Source organism: Micropterus dolomieu, linkage group LG07 (assembly GCF_021292245.1).
Source record: "Micropterus dolomieu isolate WLL.071019.BEF.003 ecotype Adirondacks linkage group LG07, ASM2129224v1, whole genome shotgun sequence".
Taxonomy (NCBI): Eukaryota; Metazoa; Chordata; class Actinopteri; order Centrarchiformes; family Centrarchidae; genus Micropterus; species Micropterus dolomieu.
Window position 1 is genome coordinate 13,129,032 of NC_060156.1, and position 18,448 is coordinate 13,147,479.

General features: G+C 41.1%; 2 protein-coding genes across 10 annotated transcripts in view; one reads left to right on the top strand and one right to left on the bottom strand.

The window, feature by feature from the left end:
* Positions 1-1,504: 1,504 nt before the first annotated feature.
* Positions 1,505-4,976, top strand: rdh1 (retinol dehydrogenase 1). Its single transcript, XM_046054518.1, has 5 exons — positions 1,505-1,525; positions 2,375-2,705; positions 3,365-3,623; positions 4,242-4,405; positions 4,486-4,976. Exons 1-5 carry the CDS (start codon positions 1,505-1,507, stop codon positions 4,710-4,712), a joined length of 1,002 nt encoding a protein of 333 aa, XP_045910474.1. The 3' UTR covers positions 4,713-4,976.
* lrp2a (low density lipoprotein receptor-related protein 2a) overlaps positions 4,839-18,448 on the bottom strand; it is a 50,596-nt gene continuing 36,986 nt past the window's right edge. For all 9 annotated transcript variants that reach the window (XM_046053145.1, XM_046053147.1, XM_046053143.1 and 6 more), the window contains 24 exons: positions 18,101-18,346; positions 17,724-17,852; positions 15,433-15,552; positions 13,274-13,390; positions 12,713-12,829; positions 12,379-12,516; positions 12,167-12,289; positions 11,894-12,022; positions 11,306-11,437; positions 11,069-11,200; positions 10,810-10,953; positions 10,535-10,700; positions 10,317-10,445; positions 9,972-10,195; positions 9,650-9,829; positions 8,770-8,886; positions 8,498-8,588; positions 8,267-8,334; positions 7,652-7,769; positions 7,417-7,537; positions 7,084-7,194; positions 6,250-6,369; positions 6,095-6,166; positions 4,839-6,007 (listed from right to left, as the gene is read on the bottom strand). In XM_046053145.1, the coding sequence (XP_045909101.1) occupies positions 5,837-6,007; positions 6,095-6,166; positions 6,250-6,369; positions 7,084-7,194; positions 7,417-7,537; positions 7,652-7,769; positions 8,267-8,334; positions 8,498-8,588; positions 8,770-8,886; positions 9,650-9,829; positions 9,972-10,195; positions 10,317-10,445; positions 10,535-10,700; positions 10,810-10,953; positions 11,069-11,200; positions 11,306-11,437; positions 11,894-12,022; positions 12,167-12,289; positions 12,379-12,516; positions 12,713-12,829; positions 13,274-13,390; positions 15,433-15,552; positions 17,724-17,852; positions 18,101-18,346 (3,215 nt within the window). In that variant the 3' untranslated portion in view covers positions 4,839-5,836. The remainder of the gene's footprint in view (positions 6,008-6,094; positions 6,167-6,249; positions 6,370-7,083; positions 7,195-7,416; positions 7,538-7,651; positions 7,770-8,266; positions 8,335-8,497; positions 8,589-8,769; positions 8,887-9,649; positions 9,830-9,971; positions 10,196-10,316; positions 10,446-10,534; positions 10,701-10,809; positions 10,954-11,068; positions 11,201-11,305; positions 11,438-11,893; positions 12,023-12,166; positions 12,290-12,378; positions 12,517-12,712; positions 12,830-13,273; positions 13,391-15,432; positions 15,553-17,723; positions 17,853-18,100; positions 18,347-18,448) is intronic.

The window sequence follows — 18,448 nt, forward strand, 5'->3', positions numbered from 1 at the left end:
TCAACCGAAAATGTTTTGCAACGTTTTGCTACAGGTTGAACGACATGTTTCCTTGAAACGGTGTGCAACGTTGCGTAAGTTCAACGGGCTTCGAGGTATGTTTTGTCCTTTATATACAGTCTATGGTTTTCTCCCGCTTGGTGGGTGTGTCAGAGGCGTTACCCAGTTAGCTGCAACAAGTATGTAAACCATAGACTGTATATCAAAAAGTCAGTCAACCGCACTGCACTTGACACAACAGGGTGTTCAAGGCACCACTGTTTCCGTTGGAATAAACGCTTTGCTACGTTTTGTCGGGGCTGAACGGGGCTTCCCTTTTTAAACAACATTTGTGGCCATTCGAGTATAGATTGCTGAGTGCACTTTAATGCACTTTAATGCACTATGACGGCCTTATTAGCGCGCCAATGCTTTACCGTAAAGAGCGATGTATACGCGCAATAGATTTTGCCTCAAAATTATATACTTTTCTTTAGGTGCTGCTGCTACTTACGGCAACAAATAGCGGAGACAACAGTGATCAGAAGTTTTGGCAACTTGTTGCGTTACTTTTTTAAAACTGTGCTTTTACACTTTATTCGAGTATTGTGTGGCCCAGTAATCTACTTTAAACGTCGCTGCATTTTCTATTCATACCTTCCTTACTTAAGTAGTCTGTTATCTAGTGTGCATTTTGCTACATTAACCGAAATGAGCGGTCATCCAAGATGTGCGCGCGGCTTAGGAAGAGCGCTTTAACCGGTGTTCCTGTGCCAAATATTAAAGAGAAGAAAATCAGCCAATAGATTCTGATTCCGATATTCATTGATTCTGATATATTTACAGAATCCTCTGGTTGTCCAGAGCATGGCTTTATTTTGATGGAAATTAGTCTGTTTATTTTCTCTAATTCGCATTGGTTGTCATTGGTTTTACAGCAAAGTCCGACTTTGAATTCATTAAAAAAAGTCGCCGGTGAAACTGATCTTAGCTTTCACTCACGAGGCTACCAGCGGTTATTTATTCAAATAAATATAATAATTTTTAGATGCATAGGCCTAAATATGGGTGGATAAAACTGTCCCCGTTGGGCTTTACGCGTGACGCACAGGTGAGCACATACTCCCGTGTTATTGCCACAATAATTATTTGCGTGATGTACTATACTTGCATAAGATTCTCAAGAATGCATGAATAACGGTCTCTAAAGACCCGGAGCCCCGTACAAATGCTTTGGACAAATTTCCAGCTATGTTTTTCCCCAGTCCACCCCTGTGTGTAGGGTGTATGCATTACTGTCATGACCAAATTAACCCACTAGAGGCCCTGAAACAGAACTTACCTATTGTGACAACTTGGTTTAACACATTTATTTAGGGATATGCACCATGACACAGGCCTGGGTGTTCAAATGTTTTTTTCAATATGTGAAGGGTTGTGTGTTGAAGTTAAAATGGGGTGTTAAGTAATGCTCAACATTTCAGCAGTATCACATACCAACTTACACATAATTCAAATGGGCCCTATGGGGGCCCCTGTGGAAGAGGTAATTCAGCCTCTATTACTGTATTTAAATGTAAATCTTCATGCTGTGTGAGATCTTAAACGTTTTAAAGGTTCAGTGTGTAGTATTTCTGAGGATCAATTGACAGAAATGCAATATAAGATCCATAACTATGTTTTCAGTGGTATATAAAGACCTTACATAATGAACTGTTTTTATTACCTTAGAATGAGCCATTTCTATCTACACAATAGAAAGGAAAAGAGGAACCACCATCATTTTCTGATGGCTCTTTCAGAGGTGTCAAACAGGCTACAGACTCTTTTCAGTGTCGTTCAGAATTTTTCAAAGTAAATATAAATGCTCTATATAATGCCTTTCTAGTGTTTCGACCACTCAAAGCGCTTTTTCACTATATTCACACACACTGAGCCTAAGTGCTCAAACAGAAACTAACATTCACACACATTCATACACTGGCGGAACCGCCGCCAGGGGCAAGTCAGGGTTCAGTATCTTGCCCAAGGACACTTTGACATGCAGCATGGAGGAGCCGGGGATTGAATCGACCATCCGATTAACGGGCAACCCGCTCTATCTCCTGAGCCACAGCCGCCCCGACTAGTAAAAGCTCTCAACAGTGAGTGGTAGACCAGACAGTTGGTTGCAATTTGCAACCTCACCACTAGATGTCACTAAATCCTACACACTTAACCTTTAAACGGAAAGTTTTTTTAAAGTTTTTTCACTCAGGTATCAACTGTCAATCTAACAACATATTTATTTGAGGTATGTTGATTTCAGTGTTTGCATTATTTGCATACATATTCAAATTTTTATTTACCTTGTGTTGAATATTTACATGAAAATTTAAAAAAAGGTTTCTTTTAGGTAATCCTGTCACACCTGGCCTTAACATGTGCTTTACTTCTGGCCATTCTCGCTGCCATCCGCTGGTACATCAGAGACTCTTACAAGGTCGACGGCTTCAACCAGAAGCATGTGTTCGTCACAGGCTGTGACAGCGGCTTTGGGAATCTGCTGGCCAGACAGCTGGATGAAAGGGGTTTCCACGTCATAGCTGCATGTCTCACAGAGAAAGGTGCAGCAGATTTGGCAGCATCTGCCTCCTCCAGACTGAAGACCTTCCTGCTGAATGTTACAGACAGTGCGAGCATCAGGAAGGCGGTGGAGTTTGTGAGCAAAGAGGTCAAGGAGCGAGGTGAGCCGGGCGGACGGGGGGGGGGGTTACACACAGATAGGGTGCCGGCCAGAGTGAGGCACTTGAGGAGATAAAGCCAACCTGGACCATCCCCTCACCAACTTATCATCCTCCTACTGATATGTTTAACCCTCTTTTTAAAGAGGAGGGAGAACATACTTACCTCATAGGAACAGTAAAGCTGCTTCAAACATAAATCTGAACTACAGATTGGTCATTTTTTTTAAAAGTTGATCCTGAACATGATGGAAAACCTTTTAGAAGCGTTTTAGACCTTCATTGAATTTAGAGAACATGCCTGGTCTGTCTGGGTTGGGTTGTGTAGTGGACACAACTCTCAGACCATGCTAACACTATATACTAATCTCCATAGTTCTGTATGATATTTTGGCATTTCAACATCAGTGAGATGAGTGCAATCAAGCCCGCTGGGGAAACTCAGCCCTATTTTATAGAAATGTCTCTTACACATTTTAGCCTTTAAAGTCAGATTTTGCCTGACGCATATCGATGAAGAATGAATGAGATTAATTGCTAACTGCCAGGATATTTCTGATATTTGTGAAGATAACACATTAAGAACATTCTCTTTAGCAAAAGAGAAATGAAGATCAAAAGTTAATAGCTGCGGGCAATCATCCTGCCTCTTTCCTCCGCAGGCCTGTGGGGTCTGGTGAACAATGCCGGCAGGTCCATACCCATCGGCCCAACAGAATGGATGCATCTGGAGGATTTCACAAAGGTTTTGGATGTGAATCTGATAGGAGTTATTGATGTGACGCTCCAGTTCCTGCCACTGCTGAAAAAGGCCCAGGGCAGGGTGGTTAATGTGGCCAGTGTCCTGGGTAGACTGTCTCTCACTGGTGGAGGGTACTGCATATCCAAATGGGGAGTGGAAGCCTTCTCCGACTGCACCAGGTAGTGGAAAGACAACAGATTTATCACGCATCCTCTTAGATTTAGGACATATAGCACTTAGTATATAGTAAAGGGGATAGAAGAAACAATACAAAAAAGTACACAGATGTCACCGCTGTCAATATGACTTGTCACCAAATGTATCTAGAGTAAATAGTACCACTGCAACAATGTAAAAATACTCACTGTTTCTAGTTAAAGTCCATCATTCAAAATCCTACTTAAATAAAAGTACAAAGGTATCATCAACAAAATGTATCAACATGTATCAAAAGTACTTGTTCTGCAGAAAGGTGTGACTGATTTTGTATAAAAATGTATGACATTAATTATTAGAATGTAGTGAAGTAGAAGTATAAAGTTGCATGAAATACACAATTCAAGTACATGTACTTCAAAATTGTACTTCAGCACAGTACTTGTAATGTAAATGTATTTTGTTACTTTACACCACGGCATTCAGTTGCAAAGGCCTGAAAATTGTAGTCATGTGCAAACTTATTAATTAATTACTTAATATTAACATGATGTAAAACTACTTTTAGAGGGAAATCACAGACAAAAAAAACTCATTAAAGTTACGTTAAAGAAACATAATGGTTTGCTTCTTCTGCACAGGAGGAACATGCAGCAATTTGGCATCAAAGTGAGCATTATCGAGCCGGGTTTCTTCAAGACTGCTGTCACCCAGCTGGATCTTATTGAAGGTGACCTGAAGAGGCTGTGGAACCGCCTCCCCCAAGATGTCAAAGACTCTTATGGAGCTACATACATTGATGACTGTGAGTGGAAGCACATTTAATTACATTCAGCCAAAAGGTCAAACAAATACTCTAAACAACTACTTTGTTTTTCCCGTCAGATATGAAGTCTCAAGACATCTGCATGCAAATCTTGTGCAGTTCAGATATCTCTAAGGTGACCTGGTGTATGGAGCATGCGCTCACAGCTCGCTTCCCACGCACACGTTATAGTGCTGGCTGGGATGCTAAGCTTTTTTGGATTCCTCTGTCTTATCTCCCTTCATTTGTGTCAGACTTTCTTATGACGGTGCTTCTTCCTTTACCTAAGGGTGACAGAAAAGTCTAGCTCTGTGAAATAGTTTGTATGATGACATTTTGCTGTCCAAAGTGTATGTATGCATGGAAACCGGCAGCCAAAAGTGATAAAATCAAGTATATTGTGACAATATGGTAAAAAAAAAAGTGTCAAGACTGTGTTACAAAATAGGAAATTTATTCATTCATGTCTCACCAGCAGCAATTTAAACCATATGGGCATGTTGTGGATGATCACAGATACAGTTTTTATTGTCCTCATTACAGTACAAAATAAATCATTCTGTGAAGTTAAGAATTTATTCACCGTGTCTATAAAACGCCTGTCTACATCTGCATCCTCAGGTCATGTGTTGCCCTTCAAAATAATCAACTACATACATTAATTTCCACGCGACAAACATGGGCACATTCAAGTATTGTTCCAAAAAATTTGGCCATTGTTCCAATATTATTGCTAAAACAAATTATCAGGTTGATTTAAAGTCAGACAGTCAGGGAACACAAGGTAGAAATGAGTTTGATTAAGTACAATAAGTATGCTTTGCACTCATATTTTAGCTCATGCATCTGTTTATACCGTTCCTTATTCAAAGATATATTCTTTGAAGAATAAACGCCATAAGTTAAAATCCAATTGTCGCTTTTGTTGCGCTTCTGGCCATGAAATGAGGTATATAAACATGAAAGATGAAGTAAATACATCTCCAGTTTTGTTCAGTGGCAAAATGTCATTACTCAACACACATCTCTAGTAACCTTTGATCATATAAGTACTGTACATTCAAAATGCAGCTCACTTTTTATGTTATTGTGTTTATGCTGAACTATTCATAGGATCTATTTCAAAGATATTTTCTGACAAAATCTTACTGTTCAAATTTACAAATATACAACTTATTTATTAACATGTCTATCAGCAGCTTCAGTGCAAAGATATACATACATTGTACATCAGAATAATGAAAACATTAACACAAGAATTGGCATAAGAAATGTCAGAAGGCATAGTCACAGAAGACTTTTTGTCATCATTCTATGGAAATGTATTTCTCTTTCCTAAAACAATTTGAGTTTTGTACACAGGCTGCATAAAAAAATAAATTCTGTGCAAAGTGTGTTTCTTTTTTTCGATTCCCGTCTGTGAGAGATGGGTTAAATGTCGCTGTCCTCTTTCACGAGGTTGGCTGTGTCTTTGAAACTGTCCTCGGTTGGCGAAAACGTGCTGGGGCGATCTCTCTTCGGAGGTTTAGTGGGGGGGACAAATGGAGAGGGCTCAGGGGCAGAAGGGTCCCTACTGCTTCCAACAGGCTTTTCATCTTTCATCTATAAAATGATACGGAGGGTAAACAAGCTGAAAGAATACTTGCACGTTCTGTTTTTGTTTTAAATAAAATCGTTTTCCAAACTTACCTCTGAATATGAAGGGTTTTCAAATGTTGTGCTTGGCGTTAATTTCCGCTTGAACAAACTCCACTTTGACTCCTGCAAACAAACACAGACGTCACTCTTGAATAATTTAGCTCACATATTTTTTTATATGGACGTTCTGTTTACAAGACACTTACCTGCTCAGGTTTGGTGCTGACAGAAGATGATGTGTTCGCAACGGCCACACTCTGAGCTCCGCGATACGCTGGGTTCACAAAGTTGTTCTCCAACTGTTCACCACTCACATTAACAGTCACCTATGAGAGGTATTTTGTTATGTAAGTTTATCAGCTATGACAAATGAAGTAAATGGCCTAACTAATAACATTAAATAAAATAATCAGGAGGCACACGCACGTCCATAAATTCTCTGCAAAACATGCCTGCATTGTTAAAAGTTTTTTTCTTCAATTTTACATGGGAAATGTTTTCACCACAAACACTCTTCCCAAGAACCTAAAGAAGCTGCTGTGTCCATGCGGAATAAAAGAAACATTTGGCTCTCTTGGCCAGCACTTGTTAAATTTTATGTTACATCAACAAATACCATTGCTATCACTTTCTGTGCTACTTCAAAATGTGCCTCTTGATGCTGGAAACAAACCCGTTTTAAACAACAAATTAAAATCCTAACTTTGTTAGCTTTGGCAGAAATCCCACATCACAGTTCCCATCAAAATCAATTAATGGATAATTGGCCAGAAGTCGATTTATTCACTATATTTCAATGAAATTGGTTCATGCTATATACTCTTGATATGTCCTGCTCACAAACAGTCTGCCTCTTTGGTGGGAGCAAATACATATGTGATTATTGGTTATTATGTAAAACTAAAATAAAAAGATTACTTTCTGTTTGAAGATGCTGAAATTCTGAAAACCACTGACCCATGTGCAGAATGGTTTGTTTGTAAACTACTGGAAGTCTTAGTTTATATGTAGCGTTAATGTGTTCATTCATTTATAAGTACCTGTGTGGCATGAATGACTGCAGGATCACCGGACACTCCAGGATCGGTGGCGTACAACGGGTTCTCAAATGTGACTGGCTGCCTCCCAGTTTCGATGGCAAAAGTATCGTCCTATGGGCATAATATATTGATAAGATTGCTGATAAGATAAGACAAACGAAAGATTAATTATTTCTCTGCTGCTGCTGATACAAGCAGTTCTAGAAGGACTACTAGGATGAAAGTTGTCAATAAACTCCACCAGAGTACTTGTTTGAGTCAAAAATGCTGATTATGCGCTTTCAGTAACTTAGAAAAATTTTAACTGCAAATAAACATCGTTCCAGGTCTCACCATCTGCATGGCTGTTTCAATGAATGACACTCCAATGTGTGACGGTCCAAGATCAACATTATCACCTGAGCGAAACGTCACCCCATTCCCCGTGTCACCGGACTTCACTAGGCTGCTGAGGCTAGAGATAAACAAAGCACTCCCGTTTGAACTTTGATTCTGAAATTCTGCGTGCAGCAACTTTAGTACAGATTTCACTCATAAGCACAAACTCTGAAAAACAAAGGCACGATACCTGGGTAGTTTGGGCATTGAGGGGATGAAAGATCCTGTTCGTTTGTAGTTGAGGAAAACTCCAACAGCCAAAGCTCCAGTAATCAGGATGATAATGACGGCCAGTAGAACGGCCACAGCTAAAGAAAAAGAAGAAAATATTTTAATTGGATGCATTTTTAACACTAGCTACTAAGTGCTGATCATAGGAATTCTCACTGTAAACATTTTGCTGACTAGCCCATGTGCTTAGGATGGCCCATTAGTTTGCAAACCCATTAGAGAAGTTAAACAGTGATCTATTCTAAGTATTTCTAGTCTATTTATTAAGGAAATGCATGAGTCAACATCTTCAGCAATTGCTGAGCCTGTTTTCTAAGCTGTTTTGTTGACCTGGGTATCACTTCACGCATTTAGCCTTGATCTGCTCCAGTAGAGCCAACAGATCGTGACTGTTATTGTGCAGCAGCTCCCACATGTCAACCAGTGCATGTGTGAAGGACTACCACAGGATTCTGGTTGGAAGGATTTGTTTAGCCAACTCTTCCAAGTTAAAGGAGAGAGAGAGAGTATCTAGAATTGAACTGTGAATGAGAGTTAAAAAATAAAAGGTTAGACAACGGGTGAATTACTGTACCTGTTCCTGCTGGAGCCCCACTCGACTTCCCCATCTCACAATAACTGCCCACATAACCATATGGACATCTGCAAGTTATGATAAATCTTGTTTTATTACAGGTGAAAACAAACATCTGAAAGTGCATTTGAAAAAGGTGGTATATCAAAACTAAATATCAGGCATTACTGGGTGTGACTGATGGGGAATCAATCACTCACTGGTGTAAATATCACCTACAACTAAACTCACTTGCACTTGGGCAGACCGCCTTCATCAGTGTAGCAGGTTCCACCATTCATGCATCTACATGCAAGGGGCATTGCAACGGGTGCCTCAATGGCTGAAGGAGCAAAAAGCCAGGCATACACAGAATCAGCAACAACAACAACATCACAGTTTCACAAAACCACACGGGAGCAGCCAGGCACATGTGAAGAATGGATTTATGAAAGCAAAATGAGATACAACACAATAGCCAACACAAGAGTGCAGGCAGCAGCTGCACTCAGGCCATTGTTTACCTGCATCACATTCATTGGAGTTAAACACCAGAGAGGACCCTTGCGGGCAGGCGCAGGTGTATCCACCGGGCCGGAGGAGACACAGATGACTGCACACATTCTTACAAGGGTTGGGTACTGAAGAGGAAAGAGCAAAGACAGTAACAATGTTAGATATTTTTCAAAAGAAAGTCATTTCTGGAAAAACACCCTTTGAAGTCAATAATTAGCAAGTTGAAAACATTTTGTGACACACAACTCATTACTAAATCTTTATTAGAGTTTGTCTTGATCGTAGCTTTTTGTTTCACAGACTATTTTTGGTAAGTTAGTAAGTTTAGTAGGCAAATCCAGTCAACTATGTAAAAGTGGTTTCATGTATGTAGCTCTCTCTGCTTGATACCTTCTGCATATTAGATCTAAAATTGCAAAACTTTGTGTGAATTCAAATCATTGCTGCATTAACTGTATGCTCATTCTTATAGATGCCACTGTTTTGGGGTCTTTTTGACAGCTTTTGGGTTGTTTTAACAGGCTATTTAGGTTGTGTTGAGAATGAACTCTTTGATTTGATTGGATTCAATTTTGCATTGTGATCTTGGCACAAGCGCACTCTAGATAAAATAAAGTGCGATTTTAAATTTAACTTGGTGTATGTGTAGATGGATGGTAGGGATCAGGAGTCAGACATGCAAAATCTGATGCATAATGTCGTCAAATTCATTCACAATTTTTATTTTTATTAAGTAACATACTGAGAACATTTTCTTAATCTGTCTTTCAAGCCTTTTGGCAAAAAAAAGTCACTAAATTGTCTTGCTTGAAAGGCATGAGTGTGTCAGCAATAACATTGTTTCTCTTATTCTAAACAGCCGTTATATGAATCCCTCTGTGTTCTGACCTGACTGGTTGTGTCGGTGCTCCTGGTAAATGCGGACTTGAGTCAGCCAGGGGTTGATGGTTAGGACTTTGACTTTATTTCCTTTCCCAAACTTGTTAGTCTTCCAGACTTCACCTTTCTCTTTTGTTGTCCAGTACACGTGCCCCTCAAACACATCCAGACTGTAGGGATATCCAATGTCTGAAACAGAGAAAACACAATACTTTAAATGCACATTGTACTTAATCTTAAATCACTTGCGCTGTTATTTGAATAAAATACTTGATATATCCCATTAAACTTCATATCTGTTTGTCTTTCTACAGACTGGCAGTGTTCTGACCTCCTGATATGACGATCTTCCTGTCTGTGCCATCAGGCTTCATGGACTCAATGATATTTTCTTTGGAGTCACACCAGTAGATCCTATTTCCATTCACATAGTCCAGAGCCAGTCCAGTAGGCCAGCCCAGGTCCTCCTCCCTCACAAGCACCTCTCTGTGCTGACCGTCCATCCATGCTGATTCTATTCTGGGTTTCCTGCCCCAGTCTGTCCAGTACATCATTCTGCCAACACAGATCATCGTCACCCAATCATAATTCCAAGAAACATGTTTTTTTGTTGTTAACAAACCCTCTACATACTGTAAAAATACATTTATTAGACTGAAACTCTACAGACTCATACCCAAGTGATGGATTGACAACAATAGCAGCGGGCTGGTCGAGGTCTGTGTGGATCAACCACTTCCTGTACCGCCCATCTAGTTTGGCCACTTCAATTCGATTGGTGCCTGAATCTGTCCAGTAAATGTGCCTGTAAAAGGTGATAAATGAAAAACTGAGCAAGGGATTAACATTTTAACTAATCTCTGCAATGGTTAAGTCATAATCTTGGTAAATTACCCGCCAACCCAGTCCAAAGCGATGCCGTCAGGATTGGCGATGTATCTCAGGTTCAGATCCACCTCTTTCACTGGGTTGTTGCCGTGATCATTAAATGTGGTCATGAAGGCACGCTTGATAGAGCCGAACTGAGATCCCCGACCCAGAACAGTCCAGTACACAATACCTACAGCACAACAGGGGATAAAGTTTATCCAAACTTAGAGATTGTGTTGCTTTTATATTCACTGTAGGCAACAACAACACCATTAAATGGTTTACAGAAGGAGTCTTACTGAGTCCTTGTCCCTCTGGATCCCATAGGTAGTCCAGAGCTTGGATATGCTCAGCATTGTCCACATAGTCTGAATACTGCTCAGAAGACAGGTTGTAACGACGGATGCGAACGTTGTCTGGCAAGAGCAGCACTGGTGGATTTCCTATACAGAAATTGAGATGATATTAGGAAGTTCAATACAGATTTTGGCTTAACACGCTAATCAAAGGGATCATTTGCCAGGAACTTTCTTCTACGTGCGAATGCTGAGCTCTTACCCTGGGCAGCACACTCTGTCCCGTGCGGCTCACCAAAAGAGAGAAAGCCTTCAGCACAAAAACACTCATAGCTGCCCTTTGTGTTCTTGCACTCCTGCGGACACGTCCCATACACCTCACACTCATTCACATCTGTTGCCAAACCAAGACGGAAGTGGTGGGGGGAGAAAAAAACATGACTTGGATGTGGAAAAATACTTTGTGTCAGAGTTTTCATGGATCAAGCACGTCACTTACCTTCACAGGTGTGCTTTTCTGTCGTTCGGGGCTTGTAGCCGGGCCTGCACGAACAGAGGAAGCCTCCCTGCGTCAGGTCGGTACAGTTGTGTTCACAGATGTTGCCACTGCATGTGTGCCCGCCGCCATGGTCTTACAGGAACAAATACAAACACACACCGAATGTCAACCTAGACACTCATGGACGTAACTGTATAGTTCTTACAGTATGTCCTGTTGTAGTTTTATCCTGTATTTATTCTTGCACCCAATCAGGTATATTCAAGTTTAAGTTTAAATAATGAAGTGGCTCATAACATACAGTATAGTCATGGCGGTGGTCATTTAATTTACTAAACTCCCTTACTCAGCTGAATGAATGAACACTATTTTATGATTGTATTTATTTATTATCTACATTTTAGTAGACCTGCTGAGGCATTGTGAAGTAGACACTGGTTGTTTCTTGGAAGTAAAAATAAGATATCATATATTTGTCATTTAAATTAGGTACACATGCAGTATATTGTGATATCAACAAGTTTAAAAACATATTATTAATTTTTAATTCATCATCATTACTAACGTGCTCTTTGTTAATGTACTCACGGCAGCCGAGCTCATCCGACTGATCTCCACAGTCATCATAGTCATCACAGGCGTAGTGCAGAGGGATGCACTGTCCATTACTGCATTTGTACTCATCATCTGTACAGGGTCCATGAGTCGGGCTTTGGCCTAGATAGAGGGAAACATACCAATTCAAAAGATGCTGCAGATGCATGTAGTTATGTTCAAAAAAAGAAAAACAGAACGCAATTTGACATGACATGATTGAGTAGATAGATGAGACCATCAACTACAAACTATCTTATTACTTACAGTTTTCCTTTCTCTCATCAGAGCCGTCACCGCAGTCGTCAACAGAGTTACACAGCTCGTGGCTGTAGATGCAGCGGTTGTTGTCGCAGCGGAAACGGAACGGAGTCTCACACTGGATGTCCACTGTGGATGAACAGAAACAGCAAAGTCTCAAGAAAACCTTCAGGCTAATTACTTGTGCTGGACTTGGGAATGTTTATGTTACTTCTTACAGCAGTGGTGAAGCTCCTCGTCTGAATTATCGCCACAGTCATTGTCTCCGTCACATTTCCAATGAGGCTGGATACACACGTGGTTCTTGCACTCAAACAGGAAGGGGGGACAGTATGTGCCGTTGGGAAAGCGGGTTGCTGAAAGTCAGAACCGTTCTGTCAAACTCAAGTTTGTGACCGAACTCACAATCTTTATGAGGCCAAGACCAGAAGGTGATAAAAAAAGAACACATGCATGCTATATTCGCTTAGGTTAAAACTCTCTTTTTGTGATGGAGACAGCAATTATCACCAAAGAGTGCACAGGGAAAACCATTCACTTTGGGACACTTACGACAAGATGTCTCATCTGTGTAGTCCAGACAGTCGGCATTGCCATCGCATTTGAAGCGTTCAGCAATACAATGTCCGCTGCCGCACTGGAAGTAACCGGGATGACAAGTCCGCAATTCTGCAACACAGCCAAACCAGCACAAAATGTAGCATTACTTCACATAGAAGTATTCTCTTCACGGAAAAGGGGAGCACTAGCTTTGTCTTTTATTATGACTACATCAAAGGCACATTTAAGTTGAGTAAGTTAAGTTATTTTAAGTTGAATAAAATACTTTTTTATCCCTACTTTTTTAATTCCTAAATAGAAATTACTCTTTTATTTATTGTATCTCATCTAGAATAACTTCTAGAGGTGTGATGTCCAGTGAAACTTGAACTTGTAAAGCACTGATCTGCCCTGCACTCTACCGGCACTGCAGGGAAGAAAGTGAATAAACTATTTTTGAATAGCTGACTATTGGTGGTCGTGTCTGTCTATGCTTCAAAATGTGAGGTTTTATTGCTTCTTTGTTTGGTGCCGCCCTCACAAACAACTTGTCAACAAAGAGCCTCCACTTACCACAGTCCCTTTCATCCGAGTTGTCCTCACAGTCGTTGTCATGGTCACAGACCCAACGGTCGGGAATGCAGCGCAGATTATTACAACGAAACTCACTCTCTGTGCATGCGCGTGGAGCTGAGGGGAAACATGGAGACAGAAATTAAACAGAGGGCAATCGAGCAAAAGCAGAGCTTTACTTCGTCTTTTATTAAATTTCCATTTTACACAAACGTATTTATCAGAGGGATGTTGAAGTACAGCCTCACAGTGCCACTAGCATGGCTGGTGACTCTTAGTGCTATTTATTGTCACATTCTCACTGTTTGTTGCTGCTTTTTATTCGTACTCCTGTAATTATTTTGCCAATGTTATTTGTAAATCCTGAATACTCTCTTGTTATATTAGATAAATGGACACATGGCATTTTAAATTATACAATGTCTAGTGCTAATAAATAGATTAGTTGATCGTCCAAAAATGTATTACCAACTTTCTGTAATTGATTAGTCAAAAGTCAAAATGCAAACAAATCAGTCAAAAATGCCAAACATTCACTGGCTCCTGTTCTCTGTTTTATATCATTGTATATTGAATATCTAAGTTTTGGACTGACAAGCAATCGATTTGAAAAAAGGGTCACAAGATTAATCAATGATGAAAAGAATTAGCTGCAAACAAAATGTTCAGAGGTCTCCATATCTCGAGCAAATATATTTTATGGCTTTTACAGCTTGTTGCCTGATACTGATTGGCAGAACAACTCCGTTATGCCACTCTGACACCCATTTGTAGCACCGCCATGCATGGTCGCCACAGATAATGACGCAACCATCCCTCTTATTTCTGCAGGTGTCTAAAGACGACCGCAGCGACATTGAGTCCAGCTCTGATGAGGATGACAGCCCCCCACCCAATCAGAAGCACCACAACAGCGCCACCACCAATGGGACCAACAAAAATCACGGGACCAACGGCTACCTGACAGGAGCCCCATATCCCGACGAACACTGACTAAGCTGATATCACAACACTGGAGCCATGCTACAGACACCATCCATCAATCTGTGTGTGTGTGTGTGCGTGTGTGTGTGTGTATTTGAGTGTATGGTGGAAACATGAACAACATCGCCTGTCTGTGGCTGGAAGTTCTTGATAGATTTATGTGAATGCAGTTTTGTTGTCAATTTGATTCTTTGCTTATTTCCTCACACAATTTATTTTTTCCATCTATATATTTGCATCAAAATGCACTCAATGAAATATCAACGCACTCCTATCGGTACAACCCACTCTGTTTAGCCAATGAATGAAAGCATTCCACTTTATGGTGTAAGCATGCTACTTTAACATACTGTAGTCTGGCATACTGGGGGTATTTCTTCTTATGTTCGTGTCTTTCTATGTTATTTATTTTTTATAAATATTTTTGCAGATGGTAGTCGGACATCTATTCTCCTTTGACGTCAGTGTTAAAGATGAAATAATCTTGAACAACAACAGCACAGCTGTTTGTTCACACCACAACATCATGATAACGAGTATTAGCAAAATGCTGAAGAACTGGGTTTACTTTTAATGCTACACCCCCAAAGATATGCCAAAATGTTTGAAGTTTACTCACATTTTGAAATACATTCTCCACTCAAACCGTGTATATGATATCAATGACAGTATTAAGTGTGTGCATCGGACATTGGTCTAGATGCTGTATTCCCTTGGCATCAGCAGTGCAGCGACAAGGGGAGCGATACCACCATGATTTAACCCCAGTCACCCTTTCTCCCTTGAGAAGTTACATTATCCCTATTAACTGGCATGTTCTCAGACATGTTTAAATTCTCCAGGGCAAAGGGTGACAGACTCCTTCACTCCCTCTTTCTGACACGCTGAGGACAGCCTGTTTCTCTAGCAGCTGATAAGACAACCTCTCTCAGAGCTCTGCTGTCTGCAGAAGTGTTGAGCCTCTTCCAAAACCTCCCTGCTATCTGATAAAATGATGGCAGGACTACTCTTTGCCATTAACACTCCTTTTTTAATTTTAGCTAAAATCTCACAGTAAACCCACTTAAAAGACACTTAGATGATATCAAAGCAATGTAACTGACTTTTCACTGCTCAAACCAAACCCAACACAACTGTGTGATGTAACTTTATCACTGACTGCGAACAGCACTCACTGCAGCTGCGTTCATCGGAGTTGTCCCCACAGTCGTCGTCCCCGTCACACCTCCATCTCAGCGGGATGCAGCGGTGGTTGTCACAGCGGAAGTCTCCTCTAGGATCGCAGGTCAGTTCATCTGGGTAAGGAGCAGGTACAGCGTCACCATTTAAACCATTATACTCAACTAAGCATATCTTTTCTCCTTGCTCTGCCTAAGAATGCCTAAAAAACTTTATTTCATGTGCGATTTCTTATAACTTCAAGGGCACCTTCCCTTTCCTGGACTTGCCACATAATTGAAACAGAAAATAAAATGAATAGCGTTCAAAATAATTGCCTTGTTTAAATCTGTTAGATACACTGGCTCAGTCTTTTAGATATAAATTTACGCAAGGCAAGGCAAGTCAAGCCGTATTAATATAGCACATTTCACACACAGGGAAAAATACAGTGTGCTTTACAAGAACAGTAGGCAAGCCTTTTTTGTAGAAGGCAGAGGACACAAAGATTTCCACATAAGCAAAACTGAGATGATCTGAAAAATAGGAGTGAGTGGGCCTGAGTTACTGCCCCAAGTGAAGGAGTTGAAGTATCTCGGAATAATTTGTTCCGTTGAAAAAATTGTTGAGGAGCGCGAGAGGGACAGGCAGATTGGTGCGGCGTCCGCAGTAATGCGGGCATTGCACAGACTGTTGTGGAGAAAAGGAAGCTGAGCTGGAAGGCAAAGCTTTAGATTTACCAGTCTATCTATGTTTCATCCCTCACCTTTGGTCATGACCTGGGACTAAAACGATGAGATTGTGGATACAAGCGGCCAAAATTAGTTTCCTCTTTAGGGTGGCCTGGCTCAGTCTTAGAGATAGGGTGAGGACCTCGGACATCCAGAGGGAGCTCGGAGAAGAGCCGCTGCTTCTTCGTGTCAAAATGAGCCAATAATCCTATATAATACAGCTATAATAAATCCTACATTCACAAAGGTTGTAATGTTCAGTTAATACTGAAACTATTTGTTTGTAAGTGTTGATTCAACTGTACTCATTTTGAAAGCTGTAGTTTCTTGCCATGTTTATTAATTATACTGTGTGAAACGCTTAGTCTACCTTCATTGCTTAGAAATGAGGTGACCAAAATATTAGAAACACCTCTCAGAGTAACACAACACAGGTCAACAGCATCACAAATTGCAGCTGAATCACCTCTCTAAAACAACTTCAACAAAAACTGAACATTATAATCTCCATGAAGGTTGGATTTGGCTGTAGTATTAGACTGGATTGACAAATGCACTGTGTGTTTATTGAGTGTCACAATCACTTTCCCAGATTTAACAGCTCTCCTTCATGAATGACACGGTGAGGACTGAAAACTCTCACTCTTGTTTACTTCATCCTGCAGTTGGAGATGAGAAAAGACAATGACGCTCCAGTGGATCATATCATTAAGTAATGATAAAAATGTCAGTTTGAAATGAAAGACATCTTGTTTTTTAATTAAACTGCAATAGTCATAGAGGGAGGAGGGCAGCATGCCTAGGGCAGATGGGTGACCTTTATCCATTCCACTATGTGTCTGTAGAGGATAAGACTGCATGAGAGGAGAAGCACAGACACAAGAGGAGTGGAGGAGAGCTGGTCTGAGCTGTCTCTACCACACATTGCTGGGGGTCAAAGATAGCGCGGTCTTAGCTAGTCCTGCACTCCTAGCCCTCCACCTGGCCCATCTGCTACATTCTTACAGGCAGAGTAGCACAGATATCCCGTCCTGAGCGGGCATGGCACTGATGGAGCGAGGGCCTCCGATAAGAGCCAGGAGGGCCGCGGCGAGTGTGTTTGGATCGTGGAAAGTAGAGAAAGAGACTTGTGTGAACCCTGCCCCCACACAAGGACAGAGCAACAACACACACACACATATACACACACACATTTAAACCCCTACCACTGGACAGCTCATAAATCTGTGGTGCTCTCAGGGAGAGGCAAACGGTGGGGGAGGGTGAGTGGTGAGACTCTCTCCATCAGCACCTCCCACTACCTCACTGTGTAATGTTCCACAGGAGGCTGAGGTGTTGGCTAATTGCCCCTCACTCACTCCTTCAGAGCATAATCTTGTTTCCATGCTGTAAATGTTTTAATCCTCTGAGATCACTAGAATAATCGTCCTCTCAGCGAATGAATGTGGCTCAACCTGGAAAGCTTTAACGTTTGGTTTGACAGCACATTAAATCCTAATTACAAACATTCTTCAAATCACTGCCACGGTGTACACAGGCCCTCAGTTCTATCTCAAGGATGGGTGTCGCCGACTCACCACAGCCCTGCTCATCACTGTTGTCTCTGCAGTCGTTGTGGCCATTGCAAACAGACCACTGTGGCACGCAGCGGTAGTTGGTCTTGCAGTCAAACTCTGTGTGGTTGTCACAGCGATATGCCGGTCCCACTGTGGAGAAAAGACAACACGGTTGTCAAGCAAGGAGATAAAGGAGCACTATTTTAAACATTAAAACACACGGGTATTTAATGCCAAAAGGAGTCAGAGTCAAAGGTTAGTTTAAGCTTGATGTAATGTGTGCCTTCATCTGAATTAAAAGTTTTTACTCTAATGCAACTCAGATTGGAATTGCATCCTTGTACATTAAAGAAACAGCAGTTTTTTAAAAAAGGAGAAAGAAACTGTGTGTTACTTACTGCACTCCTCTAACGGTTCGTCAGAGTTGTCACCACAGTCATCATCAACATCACATTTCCAGTTCTGCGGGATGCAGCGTCCATTCCGGCACTTGAACTGTCCAGGCCGGCAGGTCCTGGTGGAGCAGTGGGCAGGGTCCTCGTCAGACTGATCACCACAGTCATCCTCGCCGTCACACTGCCATGACTCAGGGATACACCGCTTATTTGCACACTGCCACTGGTAGCTTTCACACTGGTGTGTAGCTAGAGGGAAGACAAGTCAAGTCAGTTGACTGGAACACGTTTTTACAAAGAACACATTGCACTTATGGAGAAATTAATAAGAGCTTTTAAAAGGAGTCAGCA

Bases quoted from the DNA above. Each gene is read 5' to 3' on its own strand.
- rdh1 (XM_046054518.1), top strand. From the start codon at position 1,505: ATGGGGGCCCCTGTGGAAGAG. The intron at 3,624-4,241 runs GTAGTGGAAAGA...TCTTCTGCACAG, and splicing joins GCCTTCTCCGACTGCACCAG to GAGGAACATGCAGCAATTTG. The intron at 4,406-4,485 runs GTGAGTGGAAGC...TTTTCCCGTCAG, and splicing joins AGCTACATACATTGATGACT to ATATGAAGTCTCAAGACATC.